The 17,701-nt window shown below is 40.4% G+C and overlaps 2 protein-coding genes across 8 annotated transcripts in view; one reads left to right on the forward strand and one right to left on the reverse strand.

Moving 5' to 3' along the window:
• The window catches only part of tex10 (testis expressed 10), a 14,481-nt gene extending 5,234 nt beyond the window's left edge, over positions 1-9,247 (reverse strand). The window contains exons 1-11 of one of the 6 annotated variants that reach the window (XM_044358273.1): positions 9,229-9,247; positions 8,328-8,387; positions 7,788-7,992; positions 7,492-7,679; positions 7,063-7,389; positions 6,773-6,985; positions 6,400-6,652; positions 6,194-6,306; positions 5,654-5,901; positions 5,268-5,403; positions 973-1,142 (exon numbers count right to left, since the gene is read on the reverse strand). In XM_044358273.1, the coding sequence (XP_044214208.1) occupies positions 973-1,142; positions 5,268-5,403; positions 5,654-5,901; positions 6,194-6,306; positions 6,400-6,652; positions 6,773-6,985; positions 7,063-7,389; positions 7,492-7,679; positions 7,788-7,970 (1,831 nt within the window). In that variant the 5' untranslated portion in view covers positions 7,971-7,992; positions 8,328-8,387; positions 9,229-9,247. Of the gene's footprint in view, positions 1-972; positions 1,143-5,267; positions 5,404-5,653; positions 5,902-6,193; positions 6,307-6,399; positions 6,653-6,772; positions 6,986-7,062; positions 7,390-7,491; positions 7,680-7,787; positions 7,998-8,327; positions 8,613-8,640; positions 8,743-9,228 lie in introns of those variants that run through there. The other 5 variants (XM_044358271.1, XM_044358272.1, XM_044358269.1 and 2 more) reach the window with 5 other exon arrangements.
• On the forward strand, positions 8,872-15,970 carry si:ch211-197h24.6. 2 transcript variants are annotated; one of them, XM_044358280.1, is made up of 12 exons: positions 8,872-9,018; positions 9,272-9,377; positions 11,580-11,610; positions 12,767-12,844; positions 12,934-13,073; positions 13,614-13,739; positions 14,042-14,087; positions 14,178-14,243; positions 14,344-14,744; positions 14,855-14,959; positions 15,380-15,491; positions 15,611-15,970. In XM_044358280.1, the coding sequence occupies exons 2-12, from the start codon at positions 9,279-9,281 to the stop codon at positions 15,652-15,654; spliced, it is 1,248 nt and encodes a 415-aa protein (XP_044214215.1). In that variant the 5' UTR covers positions 8,872-9,018; positions 9,272-9,278; the 3' UTR covers positions 15,655-15,970. The 2 variants fall into 2 exon arrangements, with proteins under 2 accessions (XP_044214215.1, XP_044214216.1); XM_044358281.1 differs by lacking the exons at positions 8,872-9,018; positions 11,580-11,610 and having other exon boundaries at positions 9,275-9,377.
• Positions 15,971-17,701: the final 1,731 nt, after the last annotated feature.

Genomic DNA, 17,701 nt, shown 5'->3' on the forward strand with positions numbered 1-17,701 from the left:
TCTGTCTCTGACGCACATGCTGATGTCAGAAGCCCTCAGACAAAAGGAGTCTTGTGATGGTGAATTGCTGGCTCTGTGGCAGTTTCTATCAGAACGCTGGACCCCCCCCCCCCTCCCCCCCTCCCCGTTCTCCTGACCCCCCTCTGTCACACACCAACCTAACTATCTGACCATCCCCAGCACTGTGGATGTGGACTCCCAGCGTTGTCTTATTACTGCTTTCTGCCTCTGGTTGCAGTTCTGTTTTGAAAAGTTGTCTGGGGTGGGAAACGTGGAGTTATACTGCCTCCTAGAGAAACTATGATGCAGTTTTGGTCTGTAGTTTCAACTCTTCAATAATTTCCTAGGTTTAATAATATTTTTCTCTTTTGTAATCTGACCATTGTTCCTAAATTGTGTAATGCAATGTACTGTTTACATATTAAAATTATTATTTTTCATACATATAAGTACATTTATATTTCATTCATTCAGTACTGGGAATGGGTAACATCTGAACAGTGTAGTTGCTCTTAGTGTCTCCCCCTCTGAATGAAATGTTCCTTAACTGGAAGTTGCAACTGAGCGAGCAGTAACTGTATTTGATAAGCCAAATATCTTTATTTGGCAAGTCAACACTGAATCACAAAGGAGAAAACTGTTGCTGCACTGCTCTGTAGGCTGAAACTTTCAAAACATCTTCCACCTCTGACCACATCTAGCCAGTGCTGCTGCATCAGATATTTGCTAGCAAATTAAAAGCACCTGATGTGCCATCAGTGTATGAGGTGTGATCAGAGGTGCAACATGCTTTGAGGTTCCAATCCACAGAAAGCAGTGTAGGTGTGGGTTTCTATCCTGTGTGAGTTGGTGATGATTTGCTCTTCATGCATGGTTGTGATATAAATCTGAAAAGCCATGTTTCTGTGACAGGCTGCCTGACTCTCTATGATCAGTGTCTCTTTGTCTGTCTGTCTAATTGAGTGTGTGTACCATAGAGTCTGCAGGCTTGAGTCTGCAGACTGTTGAGCAGGTCTTTGTTGCCTCGAGATGCAGCAGCCTGGATGGATTGGATAAGTCGTGCAGACAGAGCTGGGTTACGGTGGCCCAGCTGGGACAACTGCACAGGAAGAGATGCCAGCCATCGACAGAGCACCTTACTCCTTCAGAGAGACAGAGGGATAATATACAGAGGTGGATGTAAGCTGAATGCAACCAGAGTTATTGTGAGAAATAACTCTACTAAAGTAGAGGACAAAATTCAAGTATGACCTGATGAGGAAAAGTTGGGAGATCACCAAGGTTATTACAAACCATCCCGAGGGAGTGAATGAATTTGTGTGCCATATTCTATGGCAATTCATCAAATAGTTGTTGAGACAAATGTCAACCTGCTGGTGGCAGGGTGACATTTGTGTTGACGTTTTTTGCCCTTTTAATGAAAATAAGAAAGGAACACAGCACAGTGCTTTTAAGCCCAGAGGGTGATTTAAGTATAATTTCTTTGCCCTTCACATTACTTACAAGAACAAATATGAATTATTAGTTTTCTGTGGGAGGCCACAGATGTTACAGGCTGACAAAGCCATCGCATAACTTTGCTCATTGTGTTGTGGCATCATCATAGACGAATTAGCTTGAACAAGACGTGATTTCATGTAGGCAGTATAACACACGATCGTCATAAACCTTTACCTGTTCTTGACTTGATGAACAAACCATTCCCTGAACTGTCACTGCTTTGTGCTACAAATTTCTCCAAACCTACCCACCCAAAGGAACAAATAAATAATAGGTGACGAATATGGAGGGCAGTTACAGAGTCACACTTTACATTTTATAACTACAATGTCTAGTTTTAGGTTTTTTGGAGTTTAGAGAGGCGGGGACTTATGTAAATATTCACGGATTTATCCAACATTTATCTGATCAGATCAATTTATTTCTTAAGTGATTCTTTACGGACTGAAATCGTTTAGTGAAAACTGAGCTCATGAGATCAGGCCTGACTCTGCCACAGCTGACAACTCCAACTACTCTGCAAGCACCTTAAAGTTTGCACTTCTCAATGTCAGATCCCTTACTAATAAAACCTTCATTATTAATGATCTCATAACATCACATAGGCTCCATTGTATTCTCCTTACTGAGATTTGGCTCGATGAAACTGGTAGCAAGGAACTGATTGAAGCTTCTCAATCTGATTTCCAGGTCAAACAAAAAGGGTGGTGGTGTTGCAGCCATTTTTTCAGATATTTTATCATGTAAAAGCGTCTTATTTGGTTCTTACTCTACTTTTGAGTATTTAGCCCTAGTAATGAAATCCGCAAATCCCTGTCTAGTACTCACAGTTTACTGCCCTCCAAGGCTTAAAAAAGGCTTCATACCTGAATTTGGTGAGCTTTCATCCAAAATAACTATTGAGTTTGACTCAATCCTTATTTCCGGCGATTTCAACATTCATACTGATAACACCACAGACCATTTCGCCAACCAGTTTGCTGACATGTTATCAACGTTTGATTTCACACAGCACACTGCCGGACCTACTCATAATCAGGGTCACACACTTGACCTGGTCATTTCCAAAGGCCGTGATATAACCCTAAACTGCACTCTAGATGTTGGGATTTCAGATCATTTTTGTATTTTTTTCAGTGTTGCTTGGGTAGCCAAACATGTACCTGGTCTAAAATCAGTTAAAAGGCGCTCCATCTGTGCGGATACATCTGGTAAGTTTATCACTAGATATAGTAACTCTGCTAGGAGTACCTGGTCACATTCTGGTTTTAATTCTGATTTTACTGTTTTTAATTTGTCCTCATTGTCTTTGTATGACAGTTTAGTTAATAATTTTAATCTTTCAGTGACACACATTTTAGATGATATTGCACCTGTAAAAACCAAGATAATTTCTGGTAAATCTAAAGCACCTTGGAGGAATGTGGAAAGAGTGAAGGCACAAAAAAGAACCTGCCATAAATTTGAGCGCAAATGGCGTAAAACCAAATTACAGGCTGATTATATTCTCTATAGAGACCTGCTCAGTAAATATAACAATGTAATAAAAACATCTAGCCAGTATTACTTCTCTCAAATTATTAGTGAAAATCTCAATAACTCTACGTTTCTGTTCAGCACAATTGATAAACTGGTCAATCCCTTCAGACAAATACCTACTGAACTCCACTCTTCACAAAAATGCAACAAATTTGCCTCGTATTTTAAATCCAAGATTATTAACATTCGAAACAAAATCATGGCTTCTGCTGGTGCGAGTGACTTCTCTTCTTCCACTCAGTGCCATTCTGCCATCACCCTCTCCAACTTCACTCCTATTCAAAGTTATGAGCTGCAAGAAGTAGTACAACAGTTAAGCTCTGCTACATGTGCTCTTGACCCATTGCCCACCAAATTGTTTAAAAGTGTTCTCAACTGTTTGGTAAATGATGTACTTGAAATTGTTAATACCTCTCTTCTCTCTGGAATCTTCCCCACAGCTCTCAAACATGCTATTGTTACACCACTGTTAAAGAAGAGCAATCTTGATCCATTTGTCCTAGAGAACTATAGACCAATCTCAAACCTACCATTCCTGGGGAAAATTCTTGAAAAGGTTGTATATCAACAATTACACATGTATCTGTCATATAACAATTCCTTTGATGTTTACCAGTCTGGTTTTAGAGTTAACCACAGTACGGAAACTGCCTTGGTTGGAGTTGTGAATGATCTTAAAATTAGCTCTGACAACTACAAAGTTACTGTCTTAGCACTTCTCGACCTCAGTGCAGCCTTTGATACGGTTGACCATGTGATACTTCTTAAGCACCTTGAACACTGTTTAGGCCTTAGAGGCACTGTTCTTAACTGGCTTTCCTCTTACCTTACTGGTAGGTCTTTTTCTGTTGCTAACTCTGAATCAGATGTAGTCAGCATTCCATATGGAGTCCCTCAAGGGTCAATTCTTGGCCCTCTACTGTTTAATTTGAATATGCTCCCACTTGGGTCCATCATTCAACGATACAACATATCATATCAGTCCTATGCTGATGACACACAGTTATACATATCTGTTTCTGCCAACCACCTAAACCCAGTGATTGATCTCATCCAGTGCATTACTGAAGTTAAACATTGGATGGCCAAAAATTTCTTGCAGTTAAATGAAGACAAAATGGAGATTTTTTTAGCAGGTCCGAAGGCTTTGAGGCACTAGATTAACTCTTTGTTAACTCCCCTATCAGTAAAACCCTGTGATAATGTCATAAACGTGGGTGTGATCTTGGATGCTGATCTTAACTTTCAGAAGACTGCTTTTTATCATCTTAGAAACATATCCAAAGTTAGATCTTTCCTGTCACAGTCTGATTCTGAAAAGTTGGTTCACGCATTAATTTCCAGTCGACTAGACTAGTGTAATGGACTCTTTGCTGGACTGGCAAAGCAAACACTTAATAAACTCCAGCTTATTCAGAATGCTGCAGCTAGAGTATTAACCAAAACCAGAAGGTGTGAACACATCACATGTTTTAATCTCTGTTCACTGGCTCCCAGTAAAGCAAAGAATTGATTTTAAAATACTTCTTATTGTTTTTAAAGTTATGAATGGCCTAGCTCCCACCTACGTTGTTGACATGCTCTCTGAATACACGCCAGATAGACCCTTGAGATCATCAAATAAAGGTCTCCTCACCATACCTAGAATAAATACTAAATCAGCTCATGGTGCCTTCAGCCATTATGGTCCTACTCTTTGGAATTCTCTACCACATGAACTCAGGTCTGTTACAACAGTGTCTTCCTTTAAAAGCAGACTAAAAACATATCTTTTTTCACAAGCTTTTAGTTAGGTTAATGGGTGAAACCTTCTTTTTAGAAACAGTATTATTATTGTTATTTCTTTTAACAATGATTTTTTATATACTGTCTTATGTTTTTACATGTTTTTATTTATGTAACATCTTATTTTATGTTTTATCTTATTTGTTTTATATATGTAATGTAATATATTTGTTATGTATGATCTTTACTTGTTTTTTAGCACGTTGAGTTTACGCTTGCCGTATGAAATGTGCCATATAAATAAATTTGACTTGACTTGACTTGACATGAGATGTTTGTCTGGCTATGCAATGCTACTATGCTATTGTGCATGTATATTATGGTTTCTCTTGCAATGTTGGTTTCCGGTATGCCAAAATATGGGCTACTGGTGTCGTTATGTTCACATCATGCAGATGTGTACATGAAAATCCCACATGTTGAAAAACAATGACTGAAGTTACCTAGCAATGTGTGTGTGTCCTTGCTCCTGCAGGTAGAGCTTGCTGTAGAAAGACAGCAGAAGAGATCTTGTCTGTAGAGTCAGGTGCCTTTGCTGATAGTAGAAATACACTGCTGCCAACAGGTCCTCTGTCACAGCTGCACAGATAATAAATACATAGACACATGAGAGATTCATGTTAAAAATAATACAACGATTCTTCAGAGTTGTTCACAAATCTGGATACCATCCATAATCTAGTCCATCTGACATAAACACTTTTATCCCTTGAATTTGTGAATGTATGTTGGAGTCCATAATACATTTTTATGGACACTGAACTCTTCTAATCTCACAACATTCATGCTTCTGTTTTTACTCAATCGGACATTCACCATGCATGCTTACTTTTACTCCTCTGCGTGAACACCATCTTCCACACAGTTCCAAGCAGCATGTGCAGCTGCCTGTAGCTCAGTTTCACTTCATTGCTCAGTGTGTCTCGGACAAACGTCCTCAGCGGTGTCAGCCAGTCTCCATCTGTCTCTCGGCCGAGTCCCTGCTTCTGGCTGAGGGAAACCATGACCTGGCAAAGTGTGATGTTTAGGGCCAGTGGCTCCACTGTCAGACCTGGGACAGCTGCGGTCTGCTTACTCCTGCAGGAACAACAGTGAGGTGAGGGTAATCACAACTAATGCATGTATTGATGATCCATGCATTCAAAGCTTGAAATTTGTATTTTTAATGTTTTGTTTATTATTATTTATCACATTGCATTTTGATAAAACCCTTTTCTAATACAGAAAGAGTTTCTTGTGAAATTAAAGAAGCCTAAGTTTGAATCTACAACCTTCAAATTAGTTGTATCATTTCTCACATAACAGAATGTAACTTCACATCAAAACACAGAGGAAAGGAGGAATGTTTGCCTAGCGCATTAGTCCTTACCTTTTGAGATTAACCTTCTTTTTATGTTTGGGTGTGTCCCGAGTACCATAGGGAAAGTTTTTCATGAAGTGCTGCTTAAAGTCTCCCAGGTATTCTTTACGGAACCATGCATCCTACACAAAAAAAACAATGCAGTCTCTCATTTTTTAACAAACATTTTCCTTGTACAAGAAAACACTGAGATATTAGTGCATTCTTCATCTCACCAGTGCATCCTGGTGCTCCCGCTGTGGCGCCAGTTTTCTCAGCAGCTGCAGAATAGACAAGACCTGGAACATTACTGACATGGCATCCGGGGTAAGCAGGTGAGCACCCTCAGTGCTGTTCCCTGGACTGTCACTGGTACTGGCCTCTACCCACACCTCCAGCAGAAGAGGCACCAGTGTAGCTGCAAAGCTCTGAACAGCCTCAGCTGAGTCCAAACTCTCACCCACTGCAGCCCCAGTGTCCACCTCAGGCCTACACAGTAAGAGAATAAAAGAAACAAACAATTAAATACTGTGTTTAACAGGAAATATAAGTTATAAGTAAATCTGTATTTCTATTACTTGATGGTTACAGGGGTTTGTGGTATTGTACCTGAGACTAAAGGTGGAATGTGGAGTTGGTTTGACCCCAGAATGTTCATACACCTTAACTCCAACCTTGCTGTAAGTGAGCTCTTCCCAGATGAGATTCAGAGGTGTGAGTCGGCCCTCTCCACTGGAACCAAACACTCCATCAGTTGGGACAGACATGTCACCTTCCTCCACTGGTCTTTCTTCAACTACTGCCTGCAGAAAGCGCCCAAGCCTGAAACACAAGTGGCACAAAGGTTAGCAGCGAGGATTGTGATTTAACAAATATCCTCATAATCTGTGTCCATGTACCTGAGGAGCACAGAAAGCCGCCACTGCTGGCTTGTCACAGCCCTGCTGGGGTTGACCGACAGCGCCCAGGTCCGTCCCTTGGCATCCTGAGCCTTTTTAGCTCCTACGCTGCTTTGTTTGTGAGAGATCAACTCCAGGAAGTTGGTGAGGAGCACAGCAGGCCGTGCTGCGAGCAGAGCAGGGTAGTGTTCCAGCAACACATCGAGGACCTTCATGGCATCCTCCTGGATGCCTGTCTCAATGTGAGTCATGGCACAAGAGAGGTGGGCACTAAGGAGGGGGAAAAATGGAGCCACTCGTTCTGCAGGCACAGACTGTGCAATGAACCTGGAAGTAGTTTTAGACAATATGTTATTTGAGAAAGAAAGAAAAGATAAGTGATCATTTTATTACGCTGTGGTGTTTCAGCATTACTGCTGCTTCTCTAACCTGAGCAAACGTGTGGCTGCCACACGGACGTTGCCATCCTTGTCAGTGAAAACAGCTGCCACTTCAGAGAGCAAGCGAGACAGATGCTGCTCTAACAGAGAGGGATTGAGGGACAACAACTCTCGCAAACCCAACAAGGCACTATGTTTCACATTAGCATTGTAATGGTGAAGCTGAGACAGGAGGTCCTAGAGAAGGCGAAGGAAAGACAGAAAATTTAGCATTCAAAAAATGAAGTTTAAATTAAATCAAGCTTGTATGTTTGTTTTCATCTGAAACAGAGATAGAGAGCTTACATTGATACCAAGCTGTCTGTGTGTGGTAGGGCCACTTGTGTCTCTCTTCAGCTGTTCAGTTAGATGGATTCCCTTTGTGCGAAAGTTGGTGTTGGTGGCATTATCAGCTTTGGGCTTCTTCTTTCCCACCTTTAACTTGACCTTTTGGAAGTCATCCTGTCTCTTCTTCTTCTTGGCCTTCATCTCAAGCAGTCTATGCTGCTATCTGTACTACCAGACATGAAGGTGGGATTATGGCATTGAATGATTTCATATATTTCAATAAACAAACACACATGGCATAGAATGAGTTCACTGATCCCAATAAATAAACACACTGAGGGCTAGTATATGTCCAAATAGTGGTGGTGGTGGTTTAACGCATTTTAAAAATAAATATCATCTTACTACACAAACTATACACATTTTCAACTTTTGCTCTGAATAATCAGATGTGTGTGTACATCGTAACAGTTACAGGACAGCTGCACTTATACTAGCGTCTGATACAGCAGCTAACACCTAATAGCATCATGCACGACAGTTCAGGATTTTACTTACTTCAGTTAACAGTCTGGCTACTCCTGTGAGAGGTTTGCAGCATCAAATATTCATTGGTGTCTGGAGATAGAGAAAAAGGCGCCCTGCTAACAATTATCAATACAACAAAAATATATAAATATTCAGTCTCGTGTTAGTTCATTGGGTCCGCTGACTCTGTGTGTGCATGTTTATTACGCCGCGAGCTCTGCGGGCTTACGATATAATACCTCCTATGATTAGAATAACTTTAATAGTGCGCACATGTGTAATTAAAGTGAATGAAATACAAATGTTGTCCCTATGTGTCTCGAAAATATTAAAATGTTTATACCTTGTTCAATTTTGCTCCAGCAAATAATTACGGCAAGCCCTGGTTTCTAAGGAGCGTAATGCATAGTTGTCAGCACAAGTGCCTGAAGAGAAAGATTACTTTGTTTCTTTATTATGTGCGAACAGGTGCGATTGAGTGTATCAGTTAGCATATTTTCATGTCAGTTTTATAGTACTAGTGTATTCTGGGGTTTTTTGTAAAGGTTAAATTTAGGGTGTTGTTGTTTTTTTTTTCATTTTAAACTGGCCGAAGCACTGGTCTCCATTCTTCAGTCAGTTGGCATTGTTCTTTTTCACTTTAGCTAGTTAGTCTATTCTTCGACATTGAATGGTTGCCTGACGCCCTGAGGGATTTGCAGTTTGTATTAAAATATCTCGGGTAAGCTCAGTAATATTGTCCTCCTGTTCACCTACAGATACATATGATATTTGGCCCTGGGATATACTTAGATATAGTTCATAGCTTGTCTGCCGTTAGCCTCAGCAAGGCCTGAGATGAAACGAAACAACGAAAGTAAAACGGAAATCTGTCGATTCACATACACCACAATACGGCAACAGCTAATGAGAGCGGATATCTATCTTTCACCTGAAGTACTTGGCATGTGAATTATTTCCCTTTTGTCCCACAGTGGAGAAATGGAGGAAATTGAGGCTCAGGCTTCAGTCAACCAGATTCCCAACGACAAACCAAGAAATGGGCCGCAGAACTTCCAAAATAGGGGTAAAAATGTCAGGGTAAGTATCGCACTGTAAGCTGACACATTTCGACAAAATATACACACATAACATCACAATTTAAGAAATTACACTCGTATCGATTCGCCTCATATTTATGAACTGCGCATGAAGGAAAACACACTTTCCTTCCTGATATTTTTCCTAATTAATGATGTTAACTGGTTATTATGATGCCTGATGGGGAGCTGTGCTGCAGCAGTCCTTTGCAGGTGGACTTGGTGCCAGCTGACGTGCTCTCAGGCCTGGTTGTATTTGTTATTTTGCACTCTGGCCCCCGCTCGGTGGTTTAAAGGAATAGCTCTGAACCAGAGTTGCAAACTTCAAGTCTTCAAAGTGCAAGCATTTCATGTTCTGAAACTGCTTAACCACTTCTCTTGACATTGGACTTTTATGTGTTTTGTGAACTGGGTTCTCTGAACCAATATCTCATGGCAGGCTGCTCATTTTTTACTTCTGAGTGCAGTCACTTTCAGGACCATAGCCAGGCCAAAATTCAACTGAGGACAAAGAGGCCTACTGCTCTGCAGGGTTCTGGGGGGGAGTAGGAGTAGGTAAAAATGTGCATCTCCTGAAACTAAAACTCAATCTCATGGGTCAAAACTATGCATACAGCACAGCTAGTATTTAGATGCATGTCCCTTTTCTCCTTTACAATCAGCCACTTTTGATAGCCACAAACAAGCTTCTGGCATAATTCTGGTTGGGTTTTCTCTCAGATCTTGGCAAAGAGACCACTGTTCCCAGTTGTACTTTGTACTTACAAACAATTGTTTGAACTTATGATTTTGGGAACTGAAGTTGCTTTGCAGCCCCAAATGGGCTGACTTGTGTTAATCTATCATGCACTTTCTCAAATATGCACTGAGCTCTCTGGACTTTCCAATTGTGATGTTTGTGGTTCATTCTAATGTGTGCAGTCAAAAAAGCTTGATTTATAGATGCACAGAGAAGCTGTAGTCAATAACAGGAACAGGAAGTTAGGAGGCAATCTCATTAAGTCAAATGACATTTTAAAACTCTCCTTTCTGCGCCTCCAGAATTTATAAAAATGCTGTGAACTGCTGTATGTATATTCTTGACCCACCAGATTTTGTGGGTGTTTCATATTTGCAGACAACCCACAACAAATTCATGAATGATACCAAACTTTTTTATTTTTTTGACAAAGAAGCAGGTATCCAGAAATCATTGAAATTCCTAGTGTATGTAAATCTTTAGGCTAACCTCTACTGTAGACTATCACTGCAGTGATTACTACAAATCATATTATCCAAGAAAGTCAACGTAAGAAATTCCATGCTATGAAACTTCCTAAATGCTTCCCAAAGGCAGTTTTAATTTATATTCAGATGGTTACTGTTGCCATCATCACAAGGTCTCAACATTTTTGAAAAATTGTACTGAAGTCAAAATCCCCCATCATTGCTTGTTTCTGTCTACTGTCTGCCTTTGCTTGTCTTTTACAAGGCTTAAAGAAAGAGTCTGTTTGGGAGCCTGATTGACAGGTGTGTTCAGCCTGATAGTTTTCCACTTCATCATTCCTAATCAGCTACACTTGGGTGTCCCTGTCTTTGCCCAAATTTTGATTTTCAGCCTCCCATTTGTTCTTCCTGAAAAGCAGGAGATTTAGTCATCATCACTTTGTATGTGTTTGCAGCCATCATCTGTCAAAACTAGATTTAGGGCTCCCAAACACACCACATGAGGTGTTGAGGTGACAGTATGGTAGAAATGGAATGAAGAGCAGTAACTTGGACCACTTTTGCAACATTTCTGTTTCACTCTTATGGGAAACTAACTGAGGTCTTGACCTCAGTGTTTTGTTGTGGTCACAGCCCTGGCTACTGTAGACATGTGTGCATATTGTTTATATTTCAGCATTTATTCAGTGTACCAGCTTCTTTCTCTTACCACGGTATTTAAAAGAGAATTTTGTTTTGCTATCCCACATTCTCATTTAATGAGAATTCAGACTAAACCCCGACAACATGATTTAGACACTGTTTATACACTTGTCTCTGTGACATGCCGCTGCTGATGCAGACGTCATGGAGACTGAGGAAAATACTGGCTCTATGGCATACGTATGTGGTGTGGCGGACATGGACGAGGAGTTCAGTCCACCGCTGAGTGTCATCCTGTCACTAATGCCTCTATGTGTCTCTCTTCTTCATGTGGGTTTATTCCCTCCACTGACAGAGAAAGCGGCTGCAGCATTCTGCTGATATAGGTAAGTCCTTTTATACATGGTGCCACTGTCAGTGCTGAGAGTTGAAGCTTGAGACTGTGATTTTCCTGCTTCATGTCCTTGGTGGTGGCTTGTTCACCACTCTTTGAGACTCACACTGTCAGAGATGGGGGCTGTTGTGGTGCCATCCATGATTTTGCTCGTTGGAGATCAGTTTCCACTACAGAAGTAAAAATGCAAAACATTTCCAGTATGTTGCCAAATATTTATTTAGAAAATCCAACATTTATATGGTTTATACAAAACTGAACAATTGTAGAAGTCTCAACCCACTCTCCTAAGATGTTGCTACATTGAAGACCAGCACCACCAGCTCCTTAAACCACTAGTGAGAAATACAGTAATCCATCCATGCATCTGTGATGGTTGCTGATGAAGTTTTAATGCACTTTTTGTGCTCTGATGGTTGTATAAACAGTTTTTCTCCATTAAAAATATTTTTACCACTGCTTAATGCAGTATTCCTTTTTCGTTCAGTTGCCTGTGCTACACTGGCTTACCTTACCGTACCTGGTTACCAGAGTATATTGGGCGATGCAGGGCTCTTATTTTTCGTCCACAGTTGGACTGCTTCATTGGTGTCGACACAGAAGTGATACTTGTGTGGTTGGACACAGTGAGAGGCAATGCATCACAGGAGCTGGTGTCCTGCAGCTCAGTGCAGGCCTAAATGGGGGTTAGCCGAGAGCTGCCGTTCTCGTTCTACCCCCAGGCTTCAAAAGCGCATGAGGAGTTTGGGTTAATAATAGTTGTTCAGTTGATACAGACAGAATAGGCTTTTATTTATGACTCTTAACCAGCCACCAGACACTGCAGGTTGCACAGGAACACAACACACTTTCTTACTTTGTTATGATGACAGGGCTCTCCCCAGAAATTCTGTTCTGTATTAATAGAGTAGATGTTTTGGTAAGGACTGCTGTTAACCAGATACAGATTTGTATGATGTTTAAATATGTTCAGATGCACAGTATTTCTAAACGCCATCTACTGCTTCCACTCCTGCTGTTTAAATTTATTCATTTTAGTTTTCCTTTTTGGGGGAACCTTGAGTTTGTTAGACGTTGAACCTTGTTGTCTCACTTGTTTATCACTATAAAGCGTTTGCTTTGTACTTACCACTGTTGTGTTTTCTCAGTGTACACCAAAGGGACATCTATCCACTCCATGCCCTCTCTCAGCAAACAGTTGAAGGGGGTCACTGACTGTGTCATCGGTAAGCAGAAGGGCTAGCTCCTTATGCTGGTACAACTCTCTCCCATCCTATGTTGAAATGCATAACCAGTGACCATCACCTGTCTGCAGGTCTTCAGTATGTGTGGGAGTACCGCAGCCCCAGTAAATCTGTCCCACCACACTACCAGTGCAAACTGTGTGCTGTGTCCCGCTTGCAACATGATATGCTTGCTCATGTGAAAGGCTGGAAGCACAGCTTCAGATACTTGGTGAGTATGTCAGTCTACCCATAAAGTTCCTCAAATACATAAGTATTGCAAAAAAGGGGATTTTGAGCCCAACTTATTTCACTTGTCAGTACAAATTATTTTGCAAAGAATATGGGTCTTTCATTTCTAAGGTTGGGAAATATATTACCCTTGTGAGGGGGTCTTGAAAGGGTTCATCTAAATCCTTAAAAACAGACTATCTGCATAGCTAGATAAAGCTAAGTATACATGCAGAAAATTGTGACTTGGGTGAATTGACCCTTTTAGTTGATATGAAGTAGGGAATTTGTGGAGCAGGGAAATGTCTTCAAACTTCTACGGCTTTGACATAGATAAAAAAAAAAATCGAAAAAGGCTTATTCAAATGTTATCTTGTATTTTATAATGGCTGTTAAAAATGTCAGGGTACCTTATCATTTTATAAGGCTGTTCTGTATGGAAGTCAAAACCTGGACAAGCTTAACAGTTATAATTGAAATGTTTTTTGTCAATGACCTCGAACATGTTCCATATGTGTATATTTATCTGCCTTGCTCATAGAAAAAGGCTCACCCTGACAAGGTCACCTATGATGAGGGAGAGGCCAACAAAGACCCTGCTGTAAGGAAGACAATTAAAGAAATTGCAGCTGAGGTGGAGAAGACAGAAGGGAGGGGACAACTCAAGGTGAGTGTCTTGTTTTGATCCTCTTGGGTCAATCTTTTTTGACCCAAGATCACACAATATACCTAGCAAAAAGTGTCAAAAGATATTAGTTAGACTGACAACTTGGATGTACATACTCATCAAGGCACACATTTTTGCCTTGTTGATCCCGGACATCCAGACAGAAAATAGCACTTTCTTTTTTTTTTTAAAAGCAACGGGTTGTGTAAAAAAATGTCCCATATTTATATTTGAGAAGTGCATTATGTTATACATCATGAATGCAGATTTGATCTGTTTATTGGTCCTGTTGTAACTTTTAGGTAATCCTGAAAGAGCCCTGTGATGTAGCTGCTTTCGAAGGACTCCGTAAGTTATGCTGCTATGAACCGCATCAATATTAAAATATTTCCAGTTGGGTTTACTTGTCTGAGTTGTGTATCTTCTTCTCTATCACAGGTTCTGCTGCTCCTAAGGTTTTGCTTCCACCACCACCAGGGATGGGACCAAAGGGGCCGCCATTTGGTGAGTCATTGTATTATTTGAAGCAGTGTGGCTGTACACCCCGTTTTCTATTGAATCACTGTATGTGTATTGAATTGTAATGAACGTGTTTCTATCACAGGTCCCAGGTTCTCTGAACCGAGGTTTCCAGGGGAGTTTCCTCCTCCTCCTCCTTTTTCTGACTACCCACTGGGTGACTATGGGGAGCCTGGCTTTGGAGGCTATTCAAACAGGCAAGATTTCCCTGACCCTGATATGAGTTGCAGACCTTTTCCAGATGGTATGGGCCATCATCCAGCCGCTGGTGGAGATGGTTTTGGATCAGGTGGTGGAATTGATGGCTATGGAAGGAGCGGACTAATGGAGGACAGCCCACGCAGAAGATATCCTGACGAGTATCGGGGCAGCCAAATGGGGAGTGGCTTAATGGACAGACCAGTGAACAAGCCGCTTGACACACCAGGCTCGATGGGAGCAGCTCCAGACAATGACAACAATCGTGGTACACTGCTCACTTACCTGGTAGGTGTCTCATTTCACACAATATACCTAGCAAAAAGTGTCAACACTATGTTGTTAAATTACTCACATTTCCGAATACTTTTCATGTTCATGGTTTCATGTATTTGTAGGATACCTTCCGGATAGAGAACGAGAGTGATGCACAGCTGGTGCTGAAGGTGACACAGAAACTAACAGATGTGCTGATGGAGTACAGACTGAGGAGTGTATCATCGGTATGGAGCTTATGTATCCTATCCTAAAAAATGTAAAACTAAATGTCGAAGATAAACCATTAAATCTTATCTAGCCTACAGTGTGTATGTATATTATATAATTAACATCTTTCTGACCCTCCTATAAATTGTTACTTTTATTGGTTTGTGATGTTTGGTGACCTCACGTAATCCAGCATAGCTCAGCCTAACTTCAACCTGATCATTCTATATAAAGTATATTACTATTATATGTATAATAAACTAGAAAAATTACGAGTGTGCAGGACCTTTAAGTATCTGCTTTTGAAGATTTGGCAGCAGTATGAGTAAAACCAGATTTTCATCTGTCCAGATTTTTCAGTTATCTTATTAATTGAATGAAACAAGTGTATTTGTGCATCATCTCTCCCTAAATTTCTGTCTTCATTTCCTCCTCAGGGCTCTAGTCTGAACAGCTTGTCAATGAGCTCTTCAAGCTTTTCCTCTCCACCCTCAAGATTGCCAAGTAGCGGCGACCGATACTTCAGTAGTCCCTTAAATAGTCTCTCAGGTACGCAAGCATCCTTTCACTCTTCCCATTTAATGCATTTGTTAAATGGAGCACACTAAAGGGGTTCCTGTCTTTGTTCTACCCTTTTAATGTTTTTCTGTCCTGTTGTCTTTCTGCAGGTCCATCCAGGTACTCAGATGGACCACCCAGGTACTACAAATGAAAATCAGATCATGTGACACCTCGATCTTCTCACTTCTCTGGTCTATCTGTGCATCACCTGTGACTGTCCATGAGTCAAAAACTTGGATATTGTGTAAATTTATATGCTTTTAGGCATAGTTTTTCGTTGCTACCCAGTAGTTGTTTTTTTTTTTTTAATGTTTTTGATTTCTTTAGAATATGGGAAAATTTATAACTTGGAACGTTTTACATAAAATGACTTTTCAGCAGTTTTAACTGAGTGTCAGTGTATGACTATTGTTAATTTCCCAGGGTTCTATGCTATTAAAATAAAAGAAATTGCGTGTGTTTTTAAATGTGCAGTCAATTGGGTCCTAAAGTGACTGCATTTTGACTAGTTCCTTAGTTCCTGTGCCACATAGACAAGAAAGCAATTGGGGATGCTCCTGTAACTTTTTTGTATTCTCAGACATGTTTGAGACTAACAACAAGCCTTTCCTTCTGTGGATGCATTTAACTTGAAAATTTGAAGGTGCAATGTGTAGGATTTGGTGGCATCTAGCAGAACAGACTTGGCAGAAATAGAATATAATATTCCTAAGTATGTTTTAATTTATACATAATCACCTGACAATAAGAATTGTTTTAATTAAGAATTACCTTAGGATGAGACTTTTTTATATCTACATAGGGAGCGGGTCCTCTTTCATGGAGGCTGCCATGTTTCTATCCAGAATGGGTAGAATGGACAAATCAAACGCTGGCTCTAGAGAGGGCCTTTCGCGAGTTTCGCGGCCACTGTAGTTTCTCCTACATGCTTGGATGGGGAGGAGTATTCAGTTGATTGCAATCTGCAACCTCACTGCTAAATGCCACTAAATCCTACACACTGGACCTTTAAGGCATTCCAAGATGTTACTCTGAAATATGTTTATATTTCCACTTGGTTGTGTAGTTGTGGTTCATTACTTCCAATCATCTTACATTTATGCAGCATAAAAGGTCCTTGCAGTTTCAGAGTGCTGTCCTAACACTGCAACGATAACCACAACATCTGTGGGATTCTTCACTGGAAAGTTCCCTTGAGTTAAGAAACAGGCCATAAAACAGTGCTCAACCATTTTAAAATCTATTGGAGGTTGACAGAGGCAATGAATTCCTGAACATGATAAACATTTAATGACAAGTAAAAAACTCAGTAGGTTGATGTAATCAAATAGAATTAGTAGGAAGACAAACTTGATGGGTACGTGAAGATCCCTGACAATCACTCTTTGGCCATTGAGTCTTAATGAAAATGTTTTTTTTCTCAATTGCTTTGGAACATTTCTTAAAACAAGTTCTCAGCACTGAAGACACATTTCCCTCATATATGCAGCAAAACACTACAGTTAACCTGCAAAAGGCTGTAACTCACCCAAAACCTTTAATTCATGTTTCAAACTTAAGTTATTGTCTCAGCGAACAAGTCATTGCCTCCAAAATGACCTTTTATATTGTGTAAAACCAAGGGGGTCAAAGTATTTTTGTCAGAATGACAGTGGATTCTCAAAGTGTTTTCCTCATCTAAATTCCAGTCTTGTCCCACATATTTTCAGACACTGAATGCCTTCTGTACCAGACTGTTATTTTTCTGAAGATGACTGCTATTGTGTATCAAAGAAAACACTCCTCAGAAACTGATTTTAGCAGTACAAGGTTTCACATTCCACTTTGTAAAGCTGAAAAGCACTCAGATTTGCATGTAACATGCAGAAAGACAATTTTATTTTCCTGCAATGGTCACACAGTACAATACAGTAAACGGAAAACAAATGAAAATTGAAAAAAACAGATGCAGTAGTGTAGTGACAAAATAAAGTTACAGTGCTGGGAATCACGAGACATCCTGTCACTCCTGTCTGTTTGGCCACAGATTCTCATTGACTTCACACCTTATGCTTTGCCTTGTAATGCAACAGGGGAAGAATCGTCTTGTATGCTGCAACCATCCTTTGCACGCTTCTGCTGTTATGTTATCACAAGGCAGCATCCATTGCAGCAAGCTGTAGTGGTAATTTCTATTAAATAAGAGACTCACAAAGAGA

The sequence above is a fragment of the Thunnus albacares genome, chromosome 8 (assembly GCF_914725855.1).
Source record: "Thunnus albacares chromosome 8, fThuAlb1.1, whole genome shotgun sequence".
In the NCBI taxonomy this organism is placed as follows: domain Eukaryota; kingdom Metazoa; phylum Chordata; class Actinopteri; order Scombriformes; family Scombridae; genus Thunnus; species Thunnus albacares.

What these genes read in the sequence shown, in the direction of transcription:
- si:ch211-197h24.6 (XM_044358280.1), top strand. Translation starts at nt 9,279, where the DNA reads ATGGAGGAAATTGAGGCTCAGGCTTCAGTCAACCAGATTCCCAACGAC. An exon ending in AGCACAGCTTCAGATACTTG is followed by an intron (nt 13,074 to 13,613) that starts GTGAGTATGTCA and finishes CCTTGCTCATAG; the next exon opens with AAAAAGGCTCACCCTGACAA. An exon ending in AGCTGCTTTCGAAGGACTCC is followed by an intron (nt 14,088 to 14,177) that starts GTAAGTTATGCT and finishes TCTCTATCACAG; the next exon opens with GTTCTGCTGCTCCTAAGGTT.